The sequence below is a fragment of the Ranitomeya variabilis genome, chromosome 5, assembly GCF_051348905.1.
Source record: "Ranitomeya variabilis isolate aRanVar5 chromosome 5, aRanVar5.hap1, whole genome shotgun sequence".
Classification (NCBI taxonomy): domain Eukaryota; kingdom Metazoa; phylum Chordata; class Amphibia; order Anura; family Dendrobatidae; genus Ranitomeya; species Ranitomeya variabilis.
The window spans coordinates 218,146,021-218,167,194 of NC_135236.1; the positions used below are offsets into that span (position 1 = coordinate 218,146,021).

Here is a 21,174-nt window from a genome sequence, read left to right on the forward strand (position 1 = left end):
CGAGTCTCCCTGCTGAGAGTGGCACGAGTGTTCTCCGTATGGTCATCCGTGTGTAATGCGTTTGCAATGTGACTTTTCTCGCACCTATGTATCCGTATGACATGCGTATGGCTTTACATTTCTCACTGCTTTTCACCGATAAATTTAATGGCTCAATGGGCTGAAATGAGGAAAATGGGTGCTGTAAGATAGCGCGACTTGAGTGTGTTGGGGGACACTCACTTGGCCGCGATATTGAGGCACATAGGAACGGGTTTCTCACACAAACAGTCCAAGCGGTTTATTTTTATGCAGCATAAACCGAGTAATGCATAGTTCATTATATACATTTTAAAGGGAATAGTTAGATTACACTCACCCACGGCGTTCGGGTCTGATGGCGTCACAGGATCAGGTCTGGCACCTCCCATCTTCATGAGATGATGTCCTCTTCCTTGCTTCTGTCGCGGCTCCTGCACAGGCGTACTGATTTGCCCTGTTGAGGGCAGCGTAAAGTACTGCAGTGCGCAGGCGTCGGGCCTCTCTAACCTTTCCCAGCACCTCTGCACTGCAGTACTTTGCTCTGCCATCAACAGGGCAGAGAATTATGCCTGCGCAGGAGCCGCGACAGAAGCAAGGAAGAGGACATCATCGTATGAAGATGGGAGGTGCCAGACCAGGACCTGCGACGCCCATCGGACCCAGACCGCACCTGGGTGAGCAAAATCTAACTTGTTTTTCTTATCTTTCAGATTACATCGGGGGCTTATCTACAGCATTACAGAATGCTGTAGATAAGCCCCTAATGGCAGTGGCCGCAGCTTATATGCAAAAAATGAGGTGACATTTCCTTTAACTGTGATTCTTCATATACGGCTTTAACTCACAGTTCAGACGCTACACCCGCCAGTCCTCCTCTGACTCGTTCCCGGGGGTGTCCGTGCGCAGTATCAATGTCTACTCACATAGCATCACGACATGAGATTGCCGTCTCTAAACACGCTGGTCCTCCTCTGACCAGTTACCGTGGATGACCACACAATTCATAGAAACCCCCTTTATCTGGAGTTACCTTTCTGGAGCTCCTGCTCCACACGCTGACTCCTTGTTAGTCCACACTCCTGGGAAGCAGCCTAATGGGGATCACTGTCCATACGACCATGGCACTCACGACAGTCCAGACTCTCCGAAAGTCGGTAGCTCCCCAATGCAGTGCCATCACCAATTCTGCACATTCGGCCTTTCCGGGTGCTTTTCAGGAAGTCCGTCCCCACCTGGGACCTTCCAACACAGGCCTCTCCGTGTGCTATTCAGGATGTCCAACACACAGGCCATCAGGCCCCAAAGCCTCACCACGTGCTCTTCAAGGAGATAGCACTCCCAACACATAGGCTTTCCGAGGACCTTGCACACAGACCATACAGATCCAAACACTACCACAGGGACCATTTGACCCAAACCCTGGTCACATTATGTACTTGTAACCACTCCAATGGGTGGGAGGTGTGTGTGGTTAGTCAGACCCGCCCAGCTCTTCAACTAACCCTGCAAGCCTCCCTTTACAATTATACAAATACTTGTGGGACTACAGGTCCCAGAACAACAACATTACTGGCTTACAGCGCAGACTCCCTCTGCGACACATACTGGCCATATACAATAATGCCAGTCACTATCTCATTATCATCACTACAGTTACGCCTCCATGCGTATCCTGAGGAGCACACACACAGCGCTCCCTAGCTGCAGCATGGGTCACTGCATCACAGTGTGGATTTGTTGCAAGCTAGATGAATGGTCCGTGTTGTGTCTGAGTTTCTCGCACCCATAGGCTTGCATTGGCGAGTCTCGGACGATATACGTGTACAACCGCAGCATGCTGCGATTTTACACGCACGTCATATATGCTTGATAAAAAATACGATGATGTGAGCTGCCCCATAGATTAACAATGGTCCGAGTGCTATGCGATGTTTTCTCGCAAAGCACTCATCTGTATTCTACGCTAGTGTGACCCCAGCCTAAGTGTGCAAATCGCATATGTGCTTGGTGAGGGGAGGTGTCAAACTGAATAATTGCCCCGTGTGCCAGAAAACCCTCTGCATCCACTACATCAGTTATTGCACCGCTGCATGTAACGTTTTTCAATGCAGCCCACCAATTTTGTAGTAGAATTTGGTGAAATTGCCCAATTACAACAAAGCCATTGATCATTTGGGATCAATTGAGATACAAGAAAATTGATCAGCTTGGCAAGGATAAATAGAAGCACTCTTTAAGATGTCAGTTATTTTCTTGTAGGAGAAAAACGGTGCAAAAGTTTCATCTGAATTTGGTCAGTGTTTCATCAGTTTTTTTCAGATGGAGAAAAAAAGTTTCTCCAGCTTCTATCAGTCCGTGAAAAATTGACAGCACATGGATGGCATCCAAGTACTGCCCGATTTTTTTCACTGACCCATAGACTTGCGATTTTGAGCCAACACTCGGATCAATATTGGAAAATTATGGACAATTCTCTGATTTTGAGTACACAACTTTGTCCGAGGAAAAATATCAGACATGACAACTAAGCCATAGGCTATCATAGGTACAAGTTATATCCATGAAAAACATAGAACTCATACTTGAAAAACTGAAGTCTGAATGCTCGCTTAAAAAGAGCCAACATGCAGTATTAGGGTATGTGCACACGTCAGGATTTTTTGCGTTTTTTCCGCTATAAAACCGCGATAAAAACGTGAAAAAAACGCTAACATATGCCTCCTATTATTTACAGTGTATTCCGCATTTTTTGTGCAAATGTTGCGATTTTTTCCGCGAAAAAATCGCATCGCGGAAAAAAAAAGCAACATGTTCATTAAAAATGCGGAATTGCGGGGATTCCGCACACCTAGGAGTCCATTGATCTGCTTACTTCCCGCACGGGGCTGTGCACACCATGCGGGAAGTAAGCAGATTATGTGCGGTTGGTACCCAGGGTGGAGAGGAGACTCTCCTCCACGGACTGGGCACCATAAAATTGGTCAAAAATAAAATAATTAAAATAAAAAATAGCCCTATACTCACCTTCGATGTCCCCTGCAGTGTTCCCGCCTCACCGCTGCATGCTGCCCCTTCGGTTCCTATAGCTGGTGTGCGGTGAAGGACCTGTGATGACGTCACTGTCTTGTGATTGGTTGTGAGCGGTCATGTGACCGCTCACATGACCGCGACGTCATGGAAGGTCCTGCGCGCACACACCAGCTATAGGAAGAGGAACGGACGCCGCTGAGGAGATCGTCTGGGTGAGTATAAGCATTTTTTTTTTTTTTTAATTATTTTTAAACATTCTATCTTTTACTATAGATGCTGCATAAGCAGCATCTATAGTAAAAAGTTGGTCACACTTGTCAAACACTATGTTTGACAAGTGTGACCAACCTGTCAGTCAGTTTTCCAAGCGATGCTACAGATCGCTTGGAAAACTTTAGCATTCTGCAAGCTAATTACGCTTGCAGAATGCTAAAAAAAACGCGAAAAAAACTGAAAAAAAACGCAAAAAAAAATGCGGATTTCTTGCAGAAAATTTCCGGTTTTCTTCAGGAAATTTCTGCAAGAAATCCGGACGTGTGCACATACCCTTAACCTGCAAAGTGTCACAGTTTTAAAACTGATTGATATTAGAAAGGGAGTTATTAACCCCTTCCTGACCTTGGACGTACCCCGTACATCATTAAAGGGATTGACTTTTGACCTTGATCGTATGGGGTACATCATGGTGATTTTGCACTCCAGAAGCTGTGCCCATGCGATCACCACTGGATGTTTGGCTGACATGACAGCTGACACCCAGCTCTCACTGCCAGGAGCTGTGCAGGCAGTGTTTAACCCCCTAAAGCAGTGCAGCCAAAAGTTTAACCCTCTAAATGCTGTGAAAAGATATTGAATGCAACATTTAGAAGACAGGAGGAGGGAGGGTGCTCCCTCTCCCCTCCGATCTGCGCCCCTGTGATATCATCGCGAGGGCCCTGTGCTGCCATGGTGACTAGACATCCGGGTCACCAGGCTAGCAAGCTTGGTAGACCATGCTCAGTGCATGGTCTAACAAGTTTGTGTGTCAGTGCAGAACCTACAATTACTGTATAAAGCATTACAAAGCTTTATAACTTCGATCAGCCTGCTCAAAGTGAAAGTCCCATGGAGAGACTAAGTAATAAAGTAAAAACTATTTTTTTTTTTTCAAAATAATTTAAAAAAAATGTATTGTACCCATAAATAATAATTTTTATGTAATTTTTTTTTAAGAAGTACACATTTAGTATTGCAGTGTCCAGAACGACCTGCCCCATAAAACTGTCACACCAATAAAGTCTTATAATCACTTATACTGCATGAGGAACAGAGTTAAAAATAAATAAATCCAATTTTTCACCTGCTGTTGATTTGTTCATTCTGCCTCCCAAAGATTTATCCTGCGCTTACTTCGGGGATTCCTTGTAAATCTCTGAAATACGTGATTCAGATGGAACCATAGACCGGAGATGCCCTATAATGAGGAAGATAGGTGTACTGTGTACGCTGTCTGACCTATAATCCAGCTGTGTCTGTCTTTTTAGGTGTGCATAAAAGCATTGTCCGCCACAGTTTTATGCACCTCTGAAAAGAAGGACATCGCTGAACAGAGGCCAGACGGAGTCCAGAGTATCTCTGCTGCGTCATTATAATGAATGGATTCCTCGGGGGTTTCATCTCATCATTCTGAGATTTATATGGAAACCCCAATGTAAGTGCTCAGTGTAGAGCCCAGGATAAATGTGATCCCAAATGTTATGTAAAATAGTCTCAACATAAGCTTCAAATCAATCCACAAAAAAAGCTAGTCCCATCTCATGGCCATTATTTATGACCAGAAATATGGGGGCTTCCACGTTACTAGTAGTACAAAGGCTCTGCAAAATGTTGTGGTAGATCGGCTAACTCGGCCGCACACAGAGTTAGACACAGGTACACTGCGGCTTTAAGAACTTCCTTTGGTTTATTGTAAGCAGCATAAATCAAGGTGTGGTAAAGAAAATACAGCCCTCTGGGCAAAAGAGGAAAACAAAACAAAATGGTGGCAGAACAAACACAGTCCTTCTGTGAGGTTGGTACCTCCCGCTCACGGGCTGACAGAACACACTGTTCAGCTTCACAAGTCCATGCAACAATTTCCTGGAGTGCTCCTTCTCCATGCGCATTCACTGAACACTGAAAGTTCATTCCTTCAGCCATTTAAGCCCACACCGTGTGACTCCTCAACCACGCTGATCACATGACAGTAACATCACCAAGGTCCTGTCCGCACACAGTGGTGCTAGCTCTGTAAGTGAAGATATGGGGAGACTCTCCCACCCACTTTATGAATGTCGCCCTAAAAACCAGCCCATATCATTTGTTAACTTAACCCTCATAACAGTTACTGTGCTGGAGGAAATAAAACTCTGGATTTTTTATCACTAACGCCATTAGGCGCAGTGAAACATATCTCCCGTCTATTCAGGGCCGGTGTTAGCAGCAGGCAGACCAGGCAGCTACCTAGGGCCCCCGCTCTCTCAGGGGCCCCCAGCTAGCAGCACATCACGCAGCCGCTATGGGGCCTGTGAGGCAGGGGACCCTCCCCCGCTGCCGACCGCCACATGAACTATACCGGCGTTATACAGCTCAAAGCAATGATGGAGGAGAGAGCGTCAGCTGACACTCCCTCTCCCATCATTCCCCTCTGACTCTGCTGGTGCGCGATGTCATATCATCCATTGCGCACCCACTGTGTGCAGGGCCCGGGCAGTGCAGCCGTTGAGACCAGAGCCAGGAGCAGCGCGGGGCATGAGGAGAGATGAGGATTGTGGGTTTTTTTATATATATATCCATGAGTACTGGACTGTGGTGCTATTGGGGGGGCGCTACATTATATTCTATGGAGGAGGCGGTGTTATATACTATTTGGGCACATTATAGTCTATGGAGCAGGCTGTATTATATAATATGGGGGGCACATTATATTCTATGGAGGAGGCCAGGGCTGGACTAGCCATCTGGCAATTCTGGAAAATGCCAGAAGGGCCTGTCTGGTTGTGGGCCGCTTTGACTGCTACGTTGTTATCAGAATCCGTGTTCTCAAGATACCCATACTGTTAAGAGTTGTGACGTATCATTAGAAATATTGGTCTTGTAGTAAATCTTCCTTTCCTCCATCCAGGGCAATAGTAGTATATATATCCCATCTGGTGCTTGGGGACGGGGACAACATGGGCCTGTGTGATTTCAAATGCCAGGGCTGAATTTCAGCCCCAGTCCGTACCTGGAGGAGGCTGTGTTATATTCTATGGAGGAGGCTGTGTTATACACTATGGGGGCACATTATATTCTATGGAGGAGGCTGTGCTATATACTATGGGGTTTACATTATATTCTATGGAGGAGGCTGTGTTATATACTATGGGGGGCACATTATATTCTATGGGGGAGACTGTGTTATATGCTATGGGGGGCACATTATATTCTATGGAGGAGGCTGTGTTATAAGCTATGGGGGGCACATTATATTCTATGGAGAAGGCTGTGTTATAAACTGTGGGGGGCACATTATATTCTATGGAGGAGGCTGTGTTATAAACTATGGGGGGCATATTATATTCTATGGAGGAGGCTGTGTTATATATCATGGGGGCACATTATACTCTATGGAGGAGACTGTTATATACTATGGGGGTACATTATATACTATGGGGGAGGCTGTGTTATATACTATGGGGGCGCTACACTATATTCTATGGAGGAGGCTGAGTTATATACTATGGGGGCACATCATGTTCTATGGGGGAGGCTGTGTTATATACTATGGGGGGTACATTATACATTATATCCTATGGGGGAGGCTATGTTATATACTATGGGGGGCACATTATATTCTATGGAGGAGGCTGTGTAATATACTATGGCCAGATTTGTGCAGTGTACGACTGATTGTTGTCCTATGGATAGACTGTCCCACCTCAGCTGTAGATCTCTGCAGTTCATCCAGAGTGATCATGGGCCTCTTGGTTGCATCCCTGATCAGTCTTCTCTTTGTTTGAGATGAAAGTTTAGAGGGACAGGTGGGCCTTGGTAGATTTGCAGTGGTATGATACTCCTTCCATTTCAATATGATCGCTCGCACAGTGCTCCTTGGGATGTTTAAAGTTTTGGAAATCATTTTGTATCCAAATCCGGCTTTAAACTTCTCCACAACAGTATCACAGACCTGCTTGTTGTGTTCCTTGGTCTTCATAATGCTCTCTGTGCTTCAAACAGAACCCTGAGACTATCACAGAGCAGGTGCATTTATACGGAGACTTGATTACACACAGGTGGATTATATTTATCATCATTAGGCATGTAGGACAAGATTGGATCATTCAGAGATCCACAATGAACTTCTGAAGTGAGTTTGCTGCACTGAAAGTAATGGGCCGAATAATATTGCACGCCCCACTTTTCAGTTTTTTGAATTTCCCCTAAAATTTAAAATAACCAATACATTTCGTTCAACTTTACAATTGTGTTCCACTTGTTGTTGATTGTTCACCAAAAATTTATATTTGGTATCTTTATGTATGAAGCATGATATGTGGGAAAAGGTTGAAAGGTTCCAGGGAGCCGAATACTTTTGCAAGGCACTGTACTATGAGGGACACATTATATTCTATGGAGGAGGCTGTGTTATATACTATGGGGGACATTATATTCTACTAGATGGTGGCCCTATTCTAACGCATCGGGTATTTTAGAATATGTATGTAGTTTATTTATGAAGATTTCAGAATAATGAAATGAATACACAGGATTCGGCTGGCCGGGCGCGACCAATTAGCGAAGTGTGGTTCAAATCCCGCACCAATTCGCGGCCGGACTGCGTCTGTCCCTGATTGGTCACGCCCGGCCAGCCGCAAACAATCAGTGAAGCCAGGGCGAGCTCCAGGTTTTTGAGGGCCCCAGGCAAAAGAGTCTCACAGCCCACGTAGTATATAGCACAGCCACGTAGTATATAGCACAGCTACATAGTATATAACACAGCCACGTAGTATATAGCACAGCCACGTAGTATATAGCACAGCCACATAGTATATTGCACAGCCACATAGTATATTGCACAGCCACGTAGTATATAGCACAGCCACATAGTATATAGCACAGCCACGTTGTATATAACACAACTACGTAGTTTATAGCACAGCCACGTAGTATATAGCACAGCCACGTAGTATATAGCACAGCCCACGTAGTATATTGCACAGCCCACGTAGTATATTGCACAGCCCACGTAGTATATTGCACAGACACTTGGTATATTGCACAGCGATGTAGTATATAACACAGCAACGTAGTATATAGCACAGCCCACGTAGTATATAGCACAGCCCACGTAGCATATAGCACAGCTCACATAGTATATAGCACAGCGACGTAGTATATAACACAGCCCATGCAGTATATAACACAGCCCACGCAGTATATAACACAGCCCAGCTAAGTATATAGCAATGTGGGCACCATATCCCTGCTAAAAAAAGAATTAAAATAAAAAATAGCTATATACTCACCTTCCGGAGGCCTCCAGATCCAGCCCAGGCCTTTAGCAATGCTCCTCGCGATGCTCCGTTCCCAGTAATGCCTTGCAGCAATAACCTGTGATGATGTAGCGGTCTCGCGAGACCGCTACGTCATCTGGGGTCATTGCCGCAATGCATTTTTAGGACCAGAGCGTCGCGAGGAGCGGGAAAGGCTGGCGTGGACACCGGAAAATGAGAATATAATGATTTTTTATTATTATTTTTAACCCCTTCATGACCTTGGGATTTTCCGTTTTTCCGTGTTCGTTTTTCGCTCCCCTCCTTCCCAGAGCTATAACTTTTTTATTTTTCCGTCAATATGGCCATGTGAGGGCTTATTTTTTGCGAAACTTTTTGTACTTTTGAACGACATCATTAGTTTTAGTATGTCGTGTACTACAAAACGGGAAAAAAATTCCAAGTGCGGTGAAATTGCAAAAAGTGCAGTCCCACACTTGTTTTTTGTTTGGCTTTTTTGCTAGGTTCACTAAATGCTAAAACTGACCTGCCATTATCATTCTCCCGGTCAGTACGAGTTCATAGACACCTAACATGACTAGGTTATTTTTTATCTAAGTGGTGAAAAAAAATTCCAAACTTTGCTAAAAAAAAAAAAAAAAAAAAAAAATTGTGCCATTTTCCGATACCCGTAGCGTCTCCATTTTTTATGATCTGTGGTCGGTTGAGGGCTTATTTTTTGCGTGCCTAGCTGGCGTTTTTAATTATACCTTTTCGGTGCAGATACGTTCTTTTGATCGCCCGTTATTGCATTTTAATGCAATGTCGCGGCGTCCAAAAAAACGTAATTCTGGCGTTTCTAATTTTTTTCTCGCTACACTGTTTAGCGAACAGGTTAATGCTTTTTTTTTATTGATATATTGGGCGATTCTGAACGCGGTGATACCAAATATGTGTAGGTTTGATTTTTGTTTAATCGATTTATTTTGAATGGGGCGAAAGGGGGGTGATTTAAACTTTTATATTTTTTTTATTTTTTTCACATTTTTTTTTACTTTTTTTTTTTTTACTTTTGCCATGCTTCAATAGCCTCCATGGGAGGCTAGAAGCTGGCACAACGCGATCGGCTCTGCTACATAGCAGCGATCATCAGATCATGTGACGGGGGTCAGCGATGCGCTCATTTCCGGCCGCCCGGCCAGAAGCGCCGGTTAAATGCCGCTGTCTGCGTTTGACAGCGGCATTTAACTAGTTAATAGCGACGGGTGAATCGCAATTTCACCCTAAGCTATTGCGGGCACATGTCAGCTGTTCAAAACAGCTGACATGTCCCGGATTTGATGCGGGCTCACTGCCGGCCGCGACCAATCAGCGACGTGGGATTTCCGTTACCGACAGACAGACAGACAAACAGACGGAAGTAGACCTTAGACAATTATATACAGTATATTCTATGGGGAGGCTGTGTTATATACTATGGAGGCACATTATATTCTATGGGGGAGACTGTTATAAACTATGGGGGGCACATTATATTCTATTGAGGAGGCTGTGTTATATACTATGGGGGGTACATTATACATTATATTTTATGGAGGAGGCTGTGTTATATACTATGGGGGGCATATTATATTCTATGGAGGAGGCTGTGTTATATACTATGGGGGTACATTATTTTCTATGGGGGAGGCTGTGTTATATACTATGGGGGCGCTACACTATATTCTATGGAGGAGGCGGTGTTATATACTATGGGGGTACATTATACATTATATTCTATGGGGGAGGCTGTGTTATATACTATGGGGGGCACATTATATTCTATGGGGGAGGCTGTGTTATATACTATAGGGGGTACCTTGTATATTATATTCTATGGGGAGGCTGTGTTATATACTATGGGGGGTCACACTATATTCTATGGGGGAAGCTGTGTTACATACTATGGGGGTACATTATGCATTATATTCTATGGGGAGGCTGTGTTATATATTATGGGGGGGCACATTATATTCTATGGGGAGGCTGTGTTATATACTATGGAGGGTACATTATACATTATATTCTATGGAGGAGGATGTGTTATATACTATGGGGGGCATATTATATTCTATGGAGGAGGCTGTGTTATATACTATGGGGGTATATTATTTTCTATGGGGGAGGCTGTGTTATATACTATGGGGGTACATTATTTTCTATGGGGGAGGCTGTGTTACATACTATTAGGGTACATTCAGTAGCGTAGCTACTGGGGGGGCAGAGGGGGCCATTGCCCTGGGACCAGTCACCTGAAGGGGCCCACCGGGAGATCCACTGCCGAGTCTGAGGTGTCAGGGAGAGAGCAGCACAATGCCAGCTGCAGAGCCTCCCTCCGTGCAGAGTGCAATCATGTGGTCTCACCTGAGGAAGCTCTTCCTGGCTGGCAGCAGAAGCTGCAGTTATTACTTTCTGGCTGTGCAGTCTTGGTTTGGCTGAGGCACGCTGGGTCCTAGTGCCCTCCTTGCATCTATCTGGTCACTTCCTGGTTCTCCTCACCGTCTGCCTGAAAACTTCATCAGTAAAGTCTACGTTCACATTTGCGGTGTGCGCCGCAGCGTCGTCGCCGCAACGCACAACGCAACAAAAACGCAGTACAAACGCATGGTTTTTCAACGCATGCGTTCAACGCATGCGTCGAAAAACGCAGCGTTTTTTGGAAACGCAGTTGCGTTTTGACCAAAAAACGCAGCGTTTTTCGACGCATGCGTTTTTCTGCAGTGAGTCATTCTTCATCCCCCCCCCCCCCCCCCAAAAAAAAAATGTCTACACAATAGATAAGGACCACCAATGGCTAGAAGAGGGTTGGTGTAATGTAATTGTGTATATATACCCTGGCAGAGATTAATTCCTCCCATTTTGCTGGTATTCATAATGGAGCGTCCCATGGACAGTATCTACATGGATATGGAGATGGAATTTTCCTTGGCTAATGCCTATGCTCTTGCCTGTTTTCATGAAAGGGAAAGGGAAAAACGGAGATGGAGTCGTCGCCGCTTTTGGATACACCCTATCTTGGAAGTCCGGGAGAGCCGTGGAGCATACCATTGCTTGTTTGGCGAACTCAATGACAACCTGGAGAAATATTTCGAATATACCAGGATGTCTCAGGACAGCTTCCGCTATCTTCTGCGTTGGGTGGAAGGAGCCATTAGCAGGCAGGAGACGCAGCTCCGGAGATCTATTTCCGCAGAGGAACGGCTGCTGGTGACTCTACGGTACGTAGCTGTTTGAATGACTGTGATGTTTTGTTTTTTTTTGTTTTTTTTACATTTTTTGGGGGTTTGGTATGGTCAATGTACTTTTATAAATTGCAATGTACTTTAATGTAATTTCTTTATCTTCTTGGCAGTTTCCTGGCTACCGGAGAGACCTTGAGATCCCTTCATTTTCAATTCCGGATTGGAGTCTCCACTCTTTCCGGAATTATTGCTGACACCTGCCGCGCTTTGTGGGATAATCTCCGGGAGGAATTTTTACCCGTCCCTACTAGTGAAATCTGGGAGGCCAACGCACAGAAATTTGAGCAAGTGTGTTCTTTTCCAAACTGTATTGGCGCAGTGGATGGAAAGCACATTCGGATTACCAAGCCTGCAAAAAGTGGATCCCTTTTCTACAATTACAAAAAATACTTTTCAACTGTGCTCATGGCAATTGCCGGTGCGGACTGCCGTTTTCTCGCAGTGGACATTGGTGCGTTTGGCCGTGCAAATGACTCACGCACATTTAAAGAGTCGGATATGGGCCAAAAATTATATGGCAACAATTTTAATTTCCCACAGCCACGACCTCTTCCCCACACCGAAGGCCCTGCGATGCCCTTGGTTGTGGTTGGGGATGAGGCATTCCAAATGTCTGCCAACCAATTGAAACCCTACTCCAGTCGGGGCTTGGACCATACAAAAAGGGTTTTCAATTACAGACTGTCCAGGGCCAGAAGGACTGTGGAGTGCACCTTTGGCATCCTTGTCTCCAAATGGCGTATATTAGGATCCGCCATTAATCTTAAAATTGAAACAGTGGATGAGGTGGTGAAGGCTTGTGTGGTTCTCCACAATTACATTATGGCCAAAGAGAGACTGAATGTGGAACTCGATGAACCCATAGCCAACCTATTGCCCGATTACCATGATCATCCTCTGAGGACAAGTGTGGAAATTGCGCAGATGAGGGATCGTTTTGCGGCCTATTTTGTATCAGATGTTGGCTGTGTGTCATGGCAAGATCAAATGGTGTAGTGTTATGTTACTGTTGGACTGTATTCTGGTTTTAACTACACCAATAAATACCTCTACTGTGACTGTGCTACAAATATAATATAATAATAAACTAATTCTCCAGTAAATGTGCAATAAATGTAATCCGTTTTGGTTGGTTTGGTTATGTCAAATTTGGCATCTACCTATACTTCACAAATGTAATGTGCCTTATCTAAAAAATTGGAACCCTTTGTTTTTAAAATGTTGTTGTTTTCTACCCTGCTTCAAAGAACAAATTTATACCATACCATATAACATATTTATTTGTTTGTCAGATCGCCGTGAATCGTTGTGTTTGACCGCAAAAGCAACGATACCAGCAATGTTTTACAATGGTAACCAGGGTAAATATCGGGTTACTAACCGTGGGGCGGCGCTTAGTAACCTGATATTTACCCTGGTTACCAGTGTTAAATGTAAAAAAAAAAAACAGTACATATACTCATCTTCGCGTCCCCCGGCGTCCGCTTCCTGCACTGACTGAGCGCCGGCCGTAAAGTGAATGCACAGCACAGCGGTGATGTGACCGCTCTGCTGTTAGGGTCGTCACTCAGTCAGTGCAGGGAAGCGGACGCCGGGGGACGCGATTGTGAGTATATGTACTGTTGTTTTTTTTACATTTAACACTGGTAACCAGGGTAAACATCGGAAGCGCGGCCATGCGCTTAGCAACCCGATGTTTACCCTGGTTACCCGGGGACCTCGGCATCGTTGGTCGCTAGAGAGCTGTCACACAGACAGCTCTCCAGCGACCAAATAGCGATGCTGCAGTGATCTGCATCATTGTCTGTTTCGCTGCAGCGTTGCTTAAGTGTGAAGGTACCTTTACGGTATGTGTTCACGTTCAGGATTGCATCAGGATTTTGTCAGGATTTTCCATCAGTATTTGTAAGCCAAAACCAGGAGTGGAAAAATTAGAGGAAAAGTAGAATAGAAACATATTCTTCTGTATTTATCACCCACTCCTGCTTTTGGCTTACAAATACTGAATCCTGACCAAATCCTGATGCAATCCTGAGCGTGGACACATACCCTTAAGGTACCGTCACACTAAACGATATCGCTAGCGATCCGTGACGTTGCAGCGTCCTGGCTAGCGATATCGTTTAGTTTGACACGCAGCAGCGATCAGGATCCTGCTGTGATGTCGCTGGTCGCTGAATAAAGTCCAGAACTTTATTTGGTCGTCCGATCGCCGTGTATCGTTGTGTTTGACAGCAAAAGCAACGATACCAGCGATGTTTTACACTGGTAACCAGGGTAAATATCGGGTTACTAAGCGCAGGGCCGCGCTTAGTAACCCGATGTTTACCCTGGTTACCAGCGTAAAATGTAAAAAAACCAAACAGCACATACTCACATGCGTCCCCCGGCATCCGCTTCCCACACTGACTGAGCGCCGCAAAGTGAAAGTGAAAGTACAGCACAGCGGTGACGTCACCGCTGTGCCCTGCTACTGCCGGCGCTCAGTCATTGCAGGAAGCGGATGCCGGGGGACGCATGTAAGTATGTACTGTTTGTTTTTTTTACATTTTACTCTGGTAACCAGGGTAAACATCGGGTTACTAAGCGCGGCCCTGCGCTTAGCAACCCGATGTTTACCCTGGTTACCCAGGGACCTCGGCATCGTTGGTCGCTGGAGAGCGGTCTGTGTGACAGCTCTCCAGCGATCAAACAGCGACGCTGCAGCGATCGGCATCGTTGTCGCTATCGCTGCAGCGTCGCTTAGTGTGACGGTACCTTTAGTGTTTGAAAACACCTCATACACTTTAGTGTTTGTAAACACCTCATACAGCAATGAGAGACACCCAAAAAAAGGCAAAATAAAAATTGTAAAAATACTGTCTGACATTGCATATATGAGGTGTTTGAAGCACAAAATATGTGTAGACGGCGCACGGCGTGAATTGCCGAGAAGTATACTGGAAAATAAGAACAAATATTGTTTTAAATCAAACAATTTTTATTGGGGGGAAACAGAAAAAAAAAGGGGGAAAGAAACTTAGGGGGTATCAACCTCCGCTACCAGCGGTGAATGGTAAGTCTCTGGTGTTTGGGAATGGGGAGAGGAAGAGGATGCTGAGCCAGAGTCCAGGAGGCTAGATGGCAGGTCCAAACCCTCCGCAGGGTATACTGGTGATGAAACCGCCACATCTGTAGGGGAGGGAGGAGGCAACACAAGCCTTTGCCAGGTTCTTGGTTGGCCCTGGCTGCTCCTGCTGCGGCTAGAGCCCCGACGCGCACTTGGTGTCTGTATTGGAGCAGCCAGAGCCTCTGTGTGTGTCCTCCTTCGTTTCCTTTTTCTCCTCTCTCCCGCGGCAGCTCCCCCAGAATGATGGTTACGGGAGGATGAGGGCCTGGCAGGAGCAGGAGTCGGCAGCACAATGCTATGGTGCCTGTGGTGGCGTCGCTCGGCACGTGGACCTCGGTGGGGTGGCTGGAGTGGCTCTGCAGCAGGAGTCGGAGTCATGCTAGCCAGCGACGGCACTACGGGCATTGTCGCTGACTGCATGACTCGAGCCTGCTGCAGAGCCCTCACGTAGGCAGTGTTGCAGGCCTGCATCACCGAAATCTGGAGTTCCGGCGTAAGGTGTTCCACCATGCCCTTAGCAATGGTACTAAAAAAATGTTTGGCCGGACTCGAGAGCTCGGATTCCATAGTTTCAAGGCGCCGGTCGATATTGGACAGACGAGTGTCCATTTTATCGCTCAACGCCTTGAAACAGTTCTGGAAAACCATGCTCAAATGCAAAAATTCGGGCATGGCTGGCCTGTCCGAGGCCCGCTGGCGCTGTCGGGAATTCCCGAACGAAGGTGCGCCAGAGGCCTCGGGCAGGGGAACACCTGATGGACCGGCTGCCGGTTCTCCAGATGGTGGTGCAAGCCTGCTGTCGCTGTGGGAGGGCTGTGACGGGTCAGATGGCGATTCATGAAGGTCCGCTCCTGCGGGGCGAGCTCTCTCGAGGGTGCTGCTGTGTGTTCTGTGAAAAGATAAGGGAAAAATTAGTCTTCAATTAATAACCTATCACATACGCCAACTCCTGTAATAAAATTAACATTACATTACACAACAATACAAATCCTCTGTCTCTCAGTCTGTGTGGCCTATAATAAATTGCTGATTGTTATCGCCAGCTGACCGTTATGGCTGACGATAACAATCATGGACATACCAACGGCAGAAAATTAATGTTCATTCCCGCTGCCAAAGCCTTTTGACCGCATACCACTGTCATGGGTAAAAACATTTTTTGTCTAAAACTCTTTCTTGACGCTGCCTATGCCGCAAAAATAGTATAAAATTTAACGTCAAGATAAAAAAAAAAAAAAAACAATACACAGTGACTTTGCTGATCTGATCGCAGGAACAGCCATGACGTTAGGATCATGTGATCGAGACATCATCATTATTCCTGCGATCAGAACTACCCTGACTCAGAACGTAACCTGTCATGGACTACAAGGACTCACGCTTAACCCAAAAAATTACTAATGGGCTATATACCATTCCACTAGGGAAAAAGTTACGTGGATGGCCAATATGCTACGCTGACTACATGGATGGCCAATACACTATGTGCCTGGGAAATATACTATGTGGATACGTGGCTAGAACGTGTACTATGTGGATGCACAATGTACATGGCTGGGCAATGTACTATGTGGCTGTGCAATATGCTATGTGTCTGGGCAATGTACAATGTGGCTGTGCAATATGGTATGTGGACAAAATACTTACTGTCGGCGGCCAAGGATCGGTCTTAGGAACTGTTGTGCCCTGTGGTATTTGTAGGGCACAGACTTGGCCGCAGCAGCACCACTCCGAGATTGCTCCTCCTCAGTACGGAGCCCCTTATTGAAACGGTCCTTCATGGATCGCCATCTGGTCCTCAACTTTTTAACTGTGAATGCAAAGAAAAAAAAAGGTTACATATTTAGCATTTTAAAAGGATAAAACAACCGTGTGCGATGCAAAGTTTAGGCGTTGATCGCATCACACACGGTTGTGTTTATCCTGGCAAGATGGGTCATAGCAGCGTATCAGCAATACTCACGAAAGTTGCCTTTGTCCTTGGCTGAAGCGCTGTCAAAGCCATCCCACAGCGACTTTGCCACCTCTACCCACAAACGCCTCAACACCACCTGGTCCATGTGCCGGGGGTCACGGCTGTCCCACAACGGGCCACGCTCCTGGATGCTGGAGATCAGGAGCTCCACATCTATGCCACTGTCTCCTTGGTCCCGTTGTGAAACCTAGAAAAATTAGAAAACAAAAAGGTTACAAATATGCAAATATTAACAACCACCAGCACCTGTCATGATATGTACCTTTGCCCTATCCTTTGCCATTTGATGTATGTATATTGATGGTTTCTACACCTGTATTTTGGAATGTTTTTGTGCAGGGAGTTCAACTTTATGTTACCTTCCCCCAATATTTGCTGCCCTGAAAAGCTATAATGTAATTAAGCTTAGTAAACATCCCTAGTGAAAGCAGGATGCTACTGAAATGTAATGTTCCTCACAGCAGGATGCTACTCAAAAAAAAAAAAAAAAAAACAATTAAAAAAATACTCACTCGCCGGCCTGACGCCACACCTTGGCCCCGAGCTCTCTGCTCCCGCTGTGTGCCTTCTCCCTCACTTGAAGAAGCCTGTAAAAATTGTATACAAAAATTATTGTCAATGCTACAAATGGCAGCGAATAGTAAGCAACTGGACATAATTACTCACCGCACTCCCCCGCGCCGATTGGCTATGTTCAGACTCACTCGCCATTCTTGCAAGTTTGTTCTGCAATGAAAAAATGAGCAAAAAATCACATCCAAAGCTAACAATGACACATACAATAAAATAGGCCAAAAAAATTAAAACAACCACAATTGACTGTTGACTGATAATGCATCTCTGCCTGTTTTTGGTGTGTTTTCTTGAATTGTTCCTTTTTTGGTGTTTTTCATGTTAGTGTAGGACTGGCAAAAAGTAAGGACCCTTGACGTGGGTTGCCAGCTTCCATATTATGGCCAGAATATCAACCAATACCTTACATATATTTATATGTTTTGTTTTGCACGTATATTTTTTTGCAGGGTACAGTTGGGCCCAAATGGTTCTGTATACTGTGGCCTCTGTTCACACAGGATGCATTTTAGCACTGGGCAGCCCGCCATAGGGCGTCATTAATAGGCTGGAGCCAGATGCTTGCATTCCTTGTGTGAACACGCCACATACAGTTTTTATCTTAGTGCATTGGTGTACCACACGGCCAATCCCTGATTGAAGGCTGGCTGTTTCATTAGGTATTGCACCTGTGCATTTGCTATTTTATTTGGGTCCGCTGCACCAGGGCCGTATTTAGAGTTTCTGCTGCCCTAGGCACTTTTAGCTTTGCCCCCCCATTGGTGAGTATGACACTATCGGCAGTGACTTTTGCAAGAATCGCTGTTGTGAAAATAGCCTTTTGCAGCAGATCGGGCAGTTTTTTTGCATCTGCCACGTAACGGATCACTTACAACGGATCACTTACGGCAACACTGCGCTTGGCTTCATTCATTCCCTATGGGATTTGTGGCACTTGCTGTGATCTGGCAAATGCGGTACCATACCTCCCAACTCTTGAAGGGAAAGAGGTATAAAGGTTGCGGCGCACGTAGTGCGCCGCGGCAAATTTTAGGCCACGCCTCTGACCACACCCATTTCACAACTAGTCACACCCATATCCAAGTCCCAACCACACCCATTTAGCACTGCTGATCACAACTGTTTCATATACAATAATTATAACCAAAAAAATATGGCCACACATGATGCTCCATACTGTATAATGGCCGCACATGATGCTCCATACTGTATAATGACTGCACATGATGCTCCATACACTGTATAATGACCGCACATGATGCTCCATACACTGTATAATGACCGCACATGATGCTCCATACACTGTATAATGACCGCACATGATGCTCCATACTGTATAATGACCGCACATGATGCTCCATACTGTATAATGACCGCACATGATGCTCCATACTGTATAATGACCGCACATGATGCTCCATACTGTATAATGGCCGCACATGATGCTCCATACTGTATAATGGCCGCACATGATGCTCCATACACTGTATAATGACCGCACATGATGCTCCATACACTGTATAATGACCGCACATGATGCTCCATACACTGTATAATGACCGCACATGATGCTCCATACTGTATAATGACCGCACATGATGCTCCATACTGTATAATGACCGCACATGATGCTCCATACTGTATAATGACCCCACATGATGCTCCATACTGTATAATGACCCCACATGATGCTCCATACTGTATAATGACCCCATATGATGCTCAATAGTGTATAATGCCACCCTCCCATCCCATATGCATGGCTCATATCCCCCCCACGTATGCATGGCTCATAATTCCCCCCCCCCCGTATGCATGGCTCATATCCCCATATGCATGGCTCATAATTCCCCCCCACCTCCTGTATGCATGGCTCATAATTCCCCCCTGTATGCATGGCTGATATCCACCCCCCCGTATGCATGCCTCATATCCCCCTATGCATGGCTCATAATTCCTCCCCCTGTATGCATGGCTCATATCCGCCCCCCTGGCTGTATGCATGGCTCATAACCCCCCCCACCTCTTGTATGCACGACTCATATTCACCCTATGCATGGCTCATCACTCCCCCCTCCCCCCCCCATGCATGGCTCATCACCCCCCTCCCCCCCCATGCATGGCTCATCACTCCCCCCTCCCCCCCCATGCATGGCTCATCACTCCCCCCTCCTCCCCCCTCCCCATGCATGGCTCATCACTCCCCCCTCCTCCCCCCCCCATGCATGGCTCATCACTCCCCCCTCCCCCCCATGCATGGCTCATCACTCCCCCCTCCCCATGCATGGCTCATCACTCCCCCCTCCTCCCCCCCCATGCATGGCTCATCACTCCCCCCTCCTCCCCCCCCATGCATGGCTCATCACTCCCCCCTCCCCCCTCCCCCCCCATGCATGGCTCATCACTCCCCCCTCCCCCCTCCGCCCTCCGCTCCCCGCTCCTTCTCCCATGGCACGGGCGGCTTACCGTCCTCCTTCAATCCCCCCTGTCCTCTGTCCCTCATACTCACCTGTCAGCTGTCTCACACCAAGCGGGCGCGCCGACGGCGACATCCCTCCGGCTCTCTGTCCCGACTCCCGGGGCACAGGCGCAGGCTCGCAGCTCCTTCTTCCTGCGTGAGCGGTCACGTGATACCGCTTCATTAAGGCTCATGAATATGCGCATATTCATGAGCCTTAATGAGCGGTACCACATGACCGCTCACTCAGGACGCGCTACAGAAGCTGAGACCAGGCATCGCTGGAGCAAGGTGAGTATCGTCTTCAAGGAGGGCGGGGGGAGGCGGGGGGGCGGCGGTCTTTTGGTCCCGGGGGGGGGGGTTGGGGCGGTCGGGAGGTGGGGAAAAAAAAAACAAAAACAAAAAAAAAACCTTGCTCGCTTGCTCTGGTGCCGCCCCCCGCATCGTCCCCGCCCTAGGCACGTGCCCTCGGGTGCCTAGTGGCAAATACGGCCCTGTGCTGCACCCTGCTTGTGCATTTGTATTGAGGCCTATTCAGACAGGTAAGCATCTCTGCCTGTTTTTGGTGTGTTTTCTTGAATTGTTCCTTTTTTGGTGTTTTATTTATCTTGTAGAGACGGAGCATCTCCACAAGATAAATAGACACGCTGCTGTCTAGAAAGACGCGCCACATGTCCGGTTACGCAGGTCTGCCACCTGCGTCTATGTACGCATAGTGGAGATGGGATTTCATAAAATCCCCTCCACTCTGCTGTAACACCTGGAAGCTGCGGTTTCGACGCTGCGGATGTTCACAGCATCCAATCCGCAGCAAAAACCCAAGCAATACGCCCCTTGGAAACATACCCTAAGGCCGGCCTCACACTAGCGAGTTTTACGGACGTATGAGCGCATAAACTACGTCCGTAAAACTCGCAAAATAAACTGCACAATTATTCTCAATGGGGCTGCTCCTATTAGCCGTATATTACGGTTCAGTATTATACGGCTTTCTACGGCTGTACAAAATCGCAGCATGCTGCGTTTGTCACCGTATTGCGCAAAAAAATCGCCAATGAAAGTCTATGGGGGCGAGAAAAATACGGATTCCACACTGACCAGCAGTGTGACTTGCGAGAAATACGCAGCGGTGTTAGTGAAAAGTCGGTAATTCAATTGCCGGCTTTTCATTTCTCCTGCACAAACCCGACAGGATATGAGACATGGTTTACATACAGTAAACCATCTCATATCCC

General features: G+C 46.5%; 1 protein-coding gene across 2 annotated transcripts; it reads right to left on the reverse strand.

Annotated features, from left to right (window-relative positions):
• Nucleotides 1–14,795: 14,795 nt before the first annotated feature.
• Nucleotides 14,796–17,729, reverse strand: LOC143773552 (uncharacterized). 2 transcript variants are annotated; one of them, XM_077260962.1, is made up of 5 exons: nt 17,575–17,729; nt 17,421–17,495; nt 16,897–17,095; nt 16,581–16,743; nt 14,796–15,822 (listed from the first exon to the last, which is right to left on the reverse strand). In XM_077260962.1, exons 1-5 carry the CDS (start codon nt 17,617–17,619, stop codon nt 14,844–14,846), a joined length of 1,461 nt encoding a protein of 486 aa, XP_077117077.1. In that variant the 5' UTR covers nt 17,620–17,729; the 3' UTR covers nt 14,796–14,843. The 2 variants fall into 2 exon arrangements, with proteins under 2 accessions (XP_077117077.1, XP_077117075.1); XM_077260960.1 differs by having other exon boundaries at nt 14,805–15,822; nt 17,421–17,695.
• Nucleotides 17,730–21,174: the final 3,445 nt, after the last annotated feature.

Bases quoted from the DNA above. Each gene is read 5' to 3' on its own strand.
- LOC143773552 (XM_077260960.1), bottom strand. From the start codon at position 17,564: ATGTCCAGTTGCTTACTATTCGCTGCCATTTGTAGCATTGACAATAAT. The intron at 17,096-17,420 runs GTGAGTATTTTT...TAATTTTTCTAG, and splicing joins GTGTGGCGTCAGGCCGGCGA to GTTTCACAACGGGACCAAGG. The intron at 16,744-16,896 runs GTGAGTATTGCT...TTGCATTCACAG, and splicing joins CAAGGACAAAGGCAACTTTC to TTAAAAAGTTGAGGACCAGA.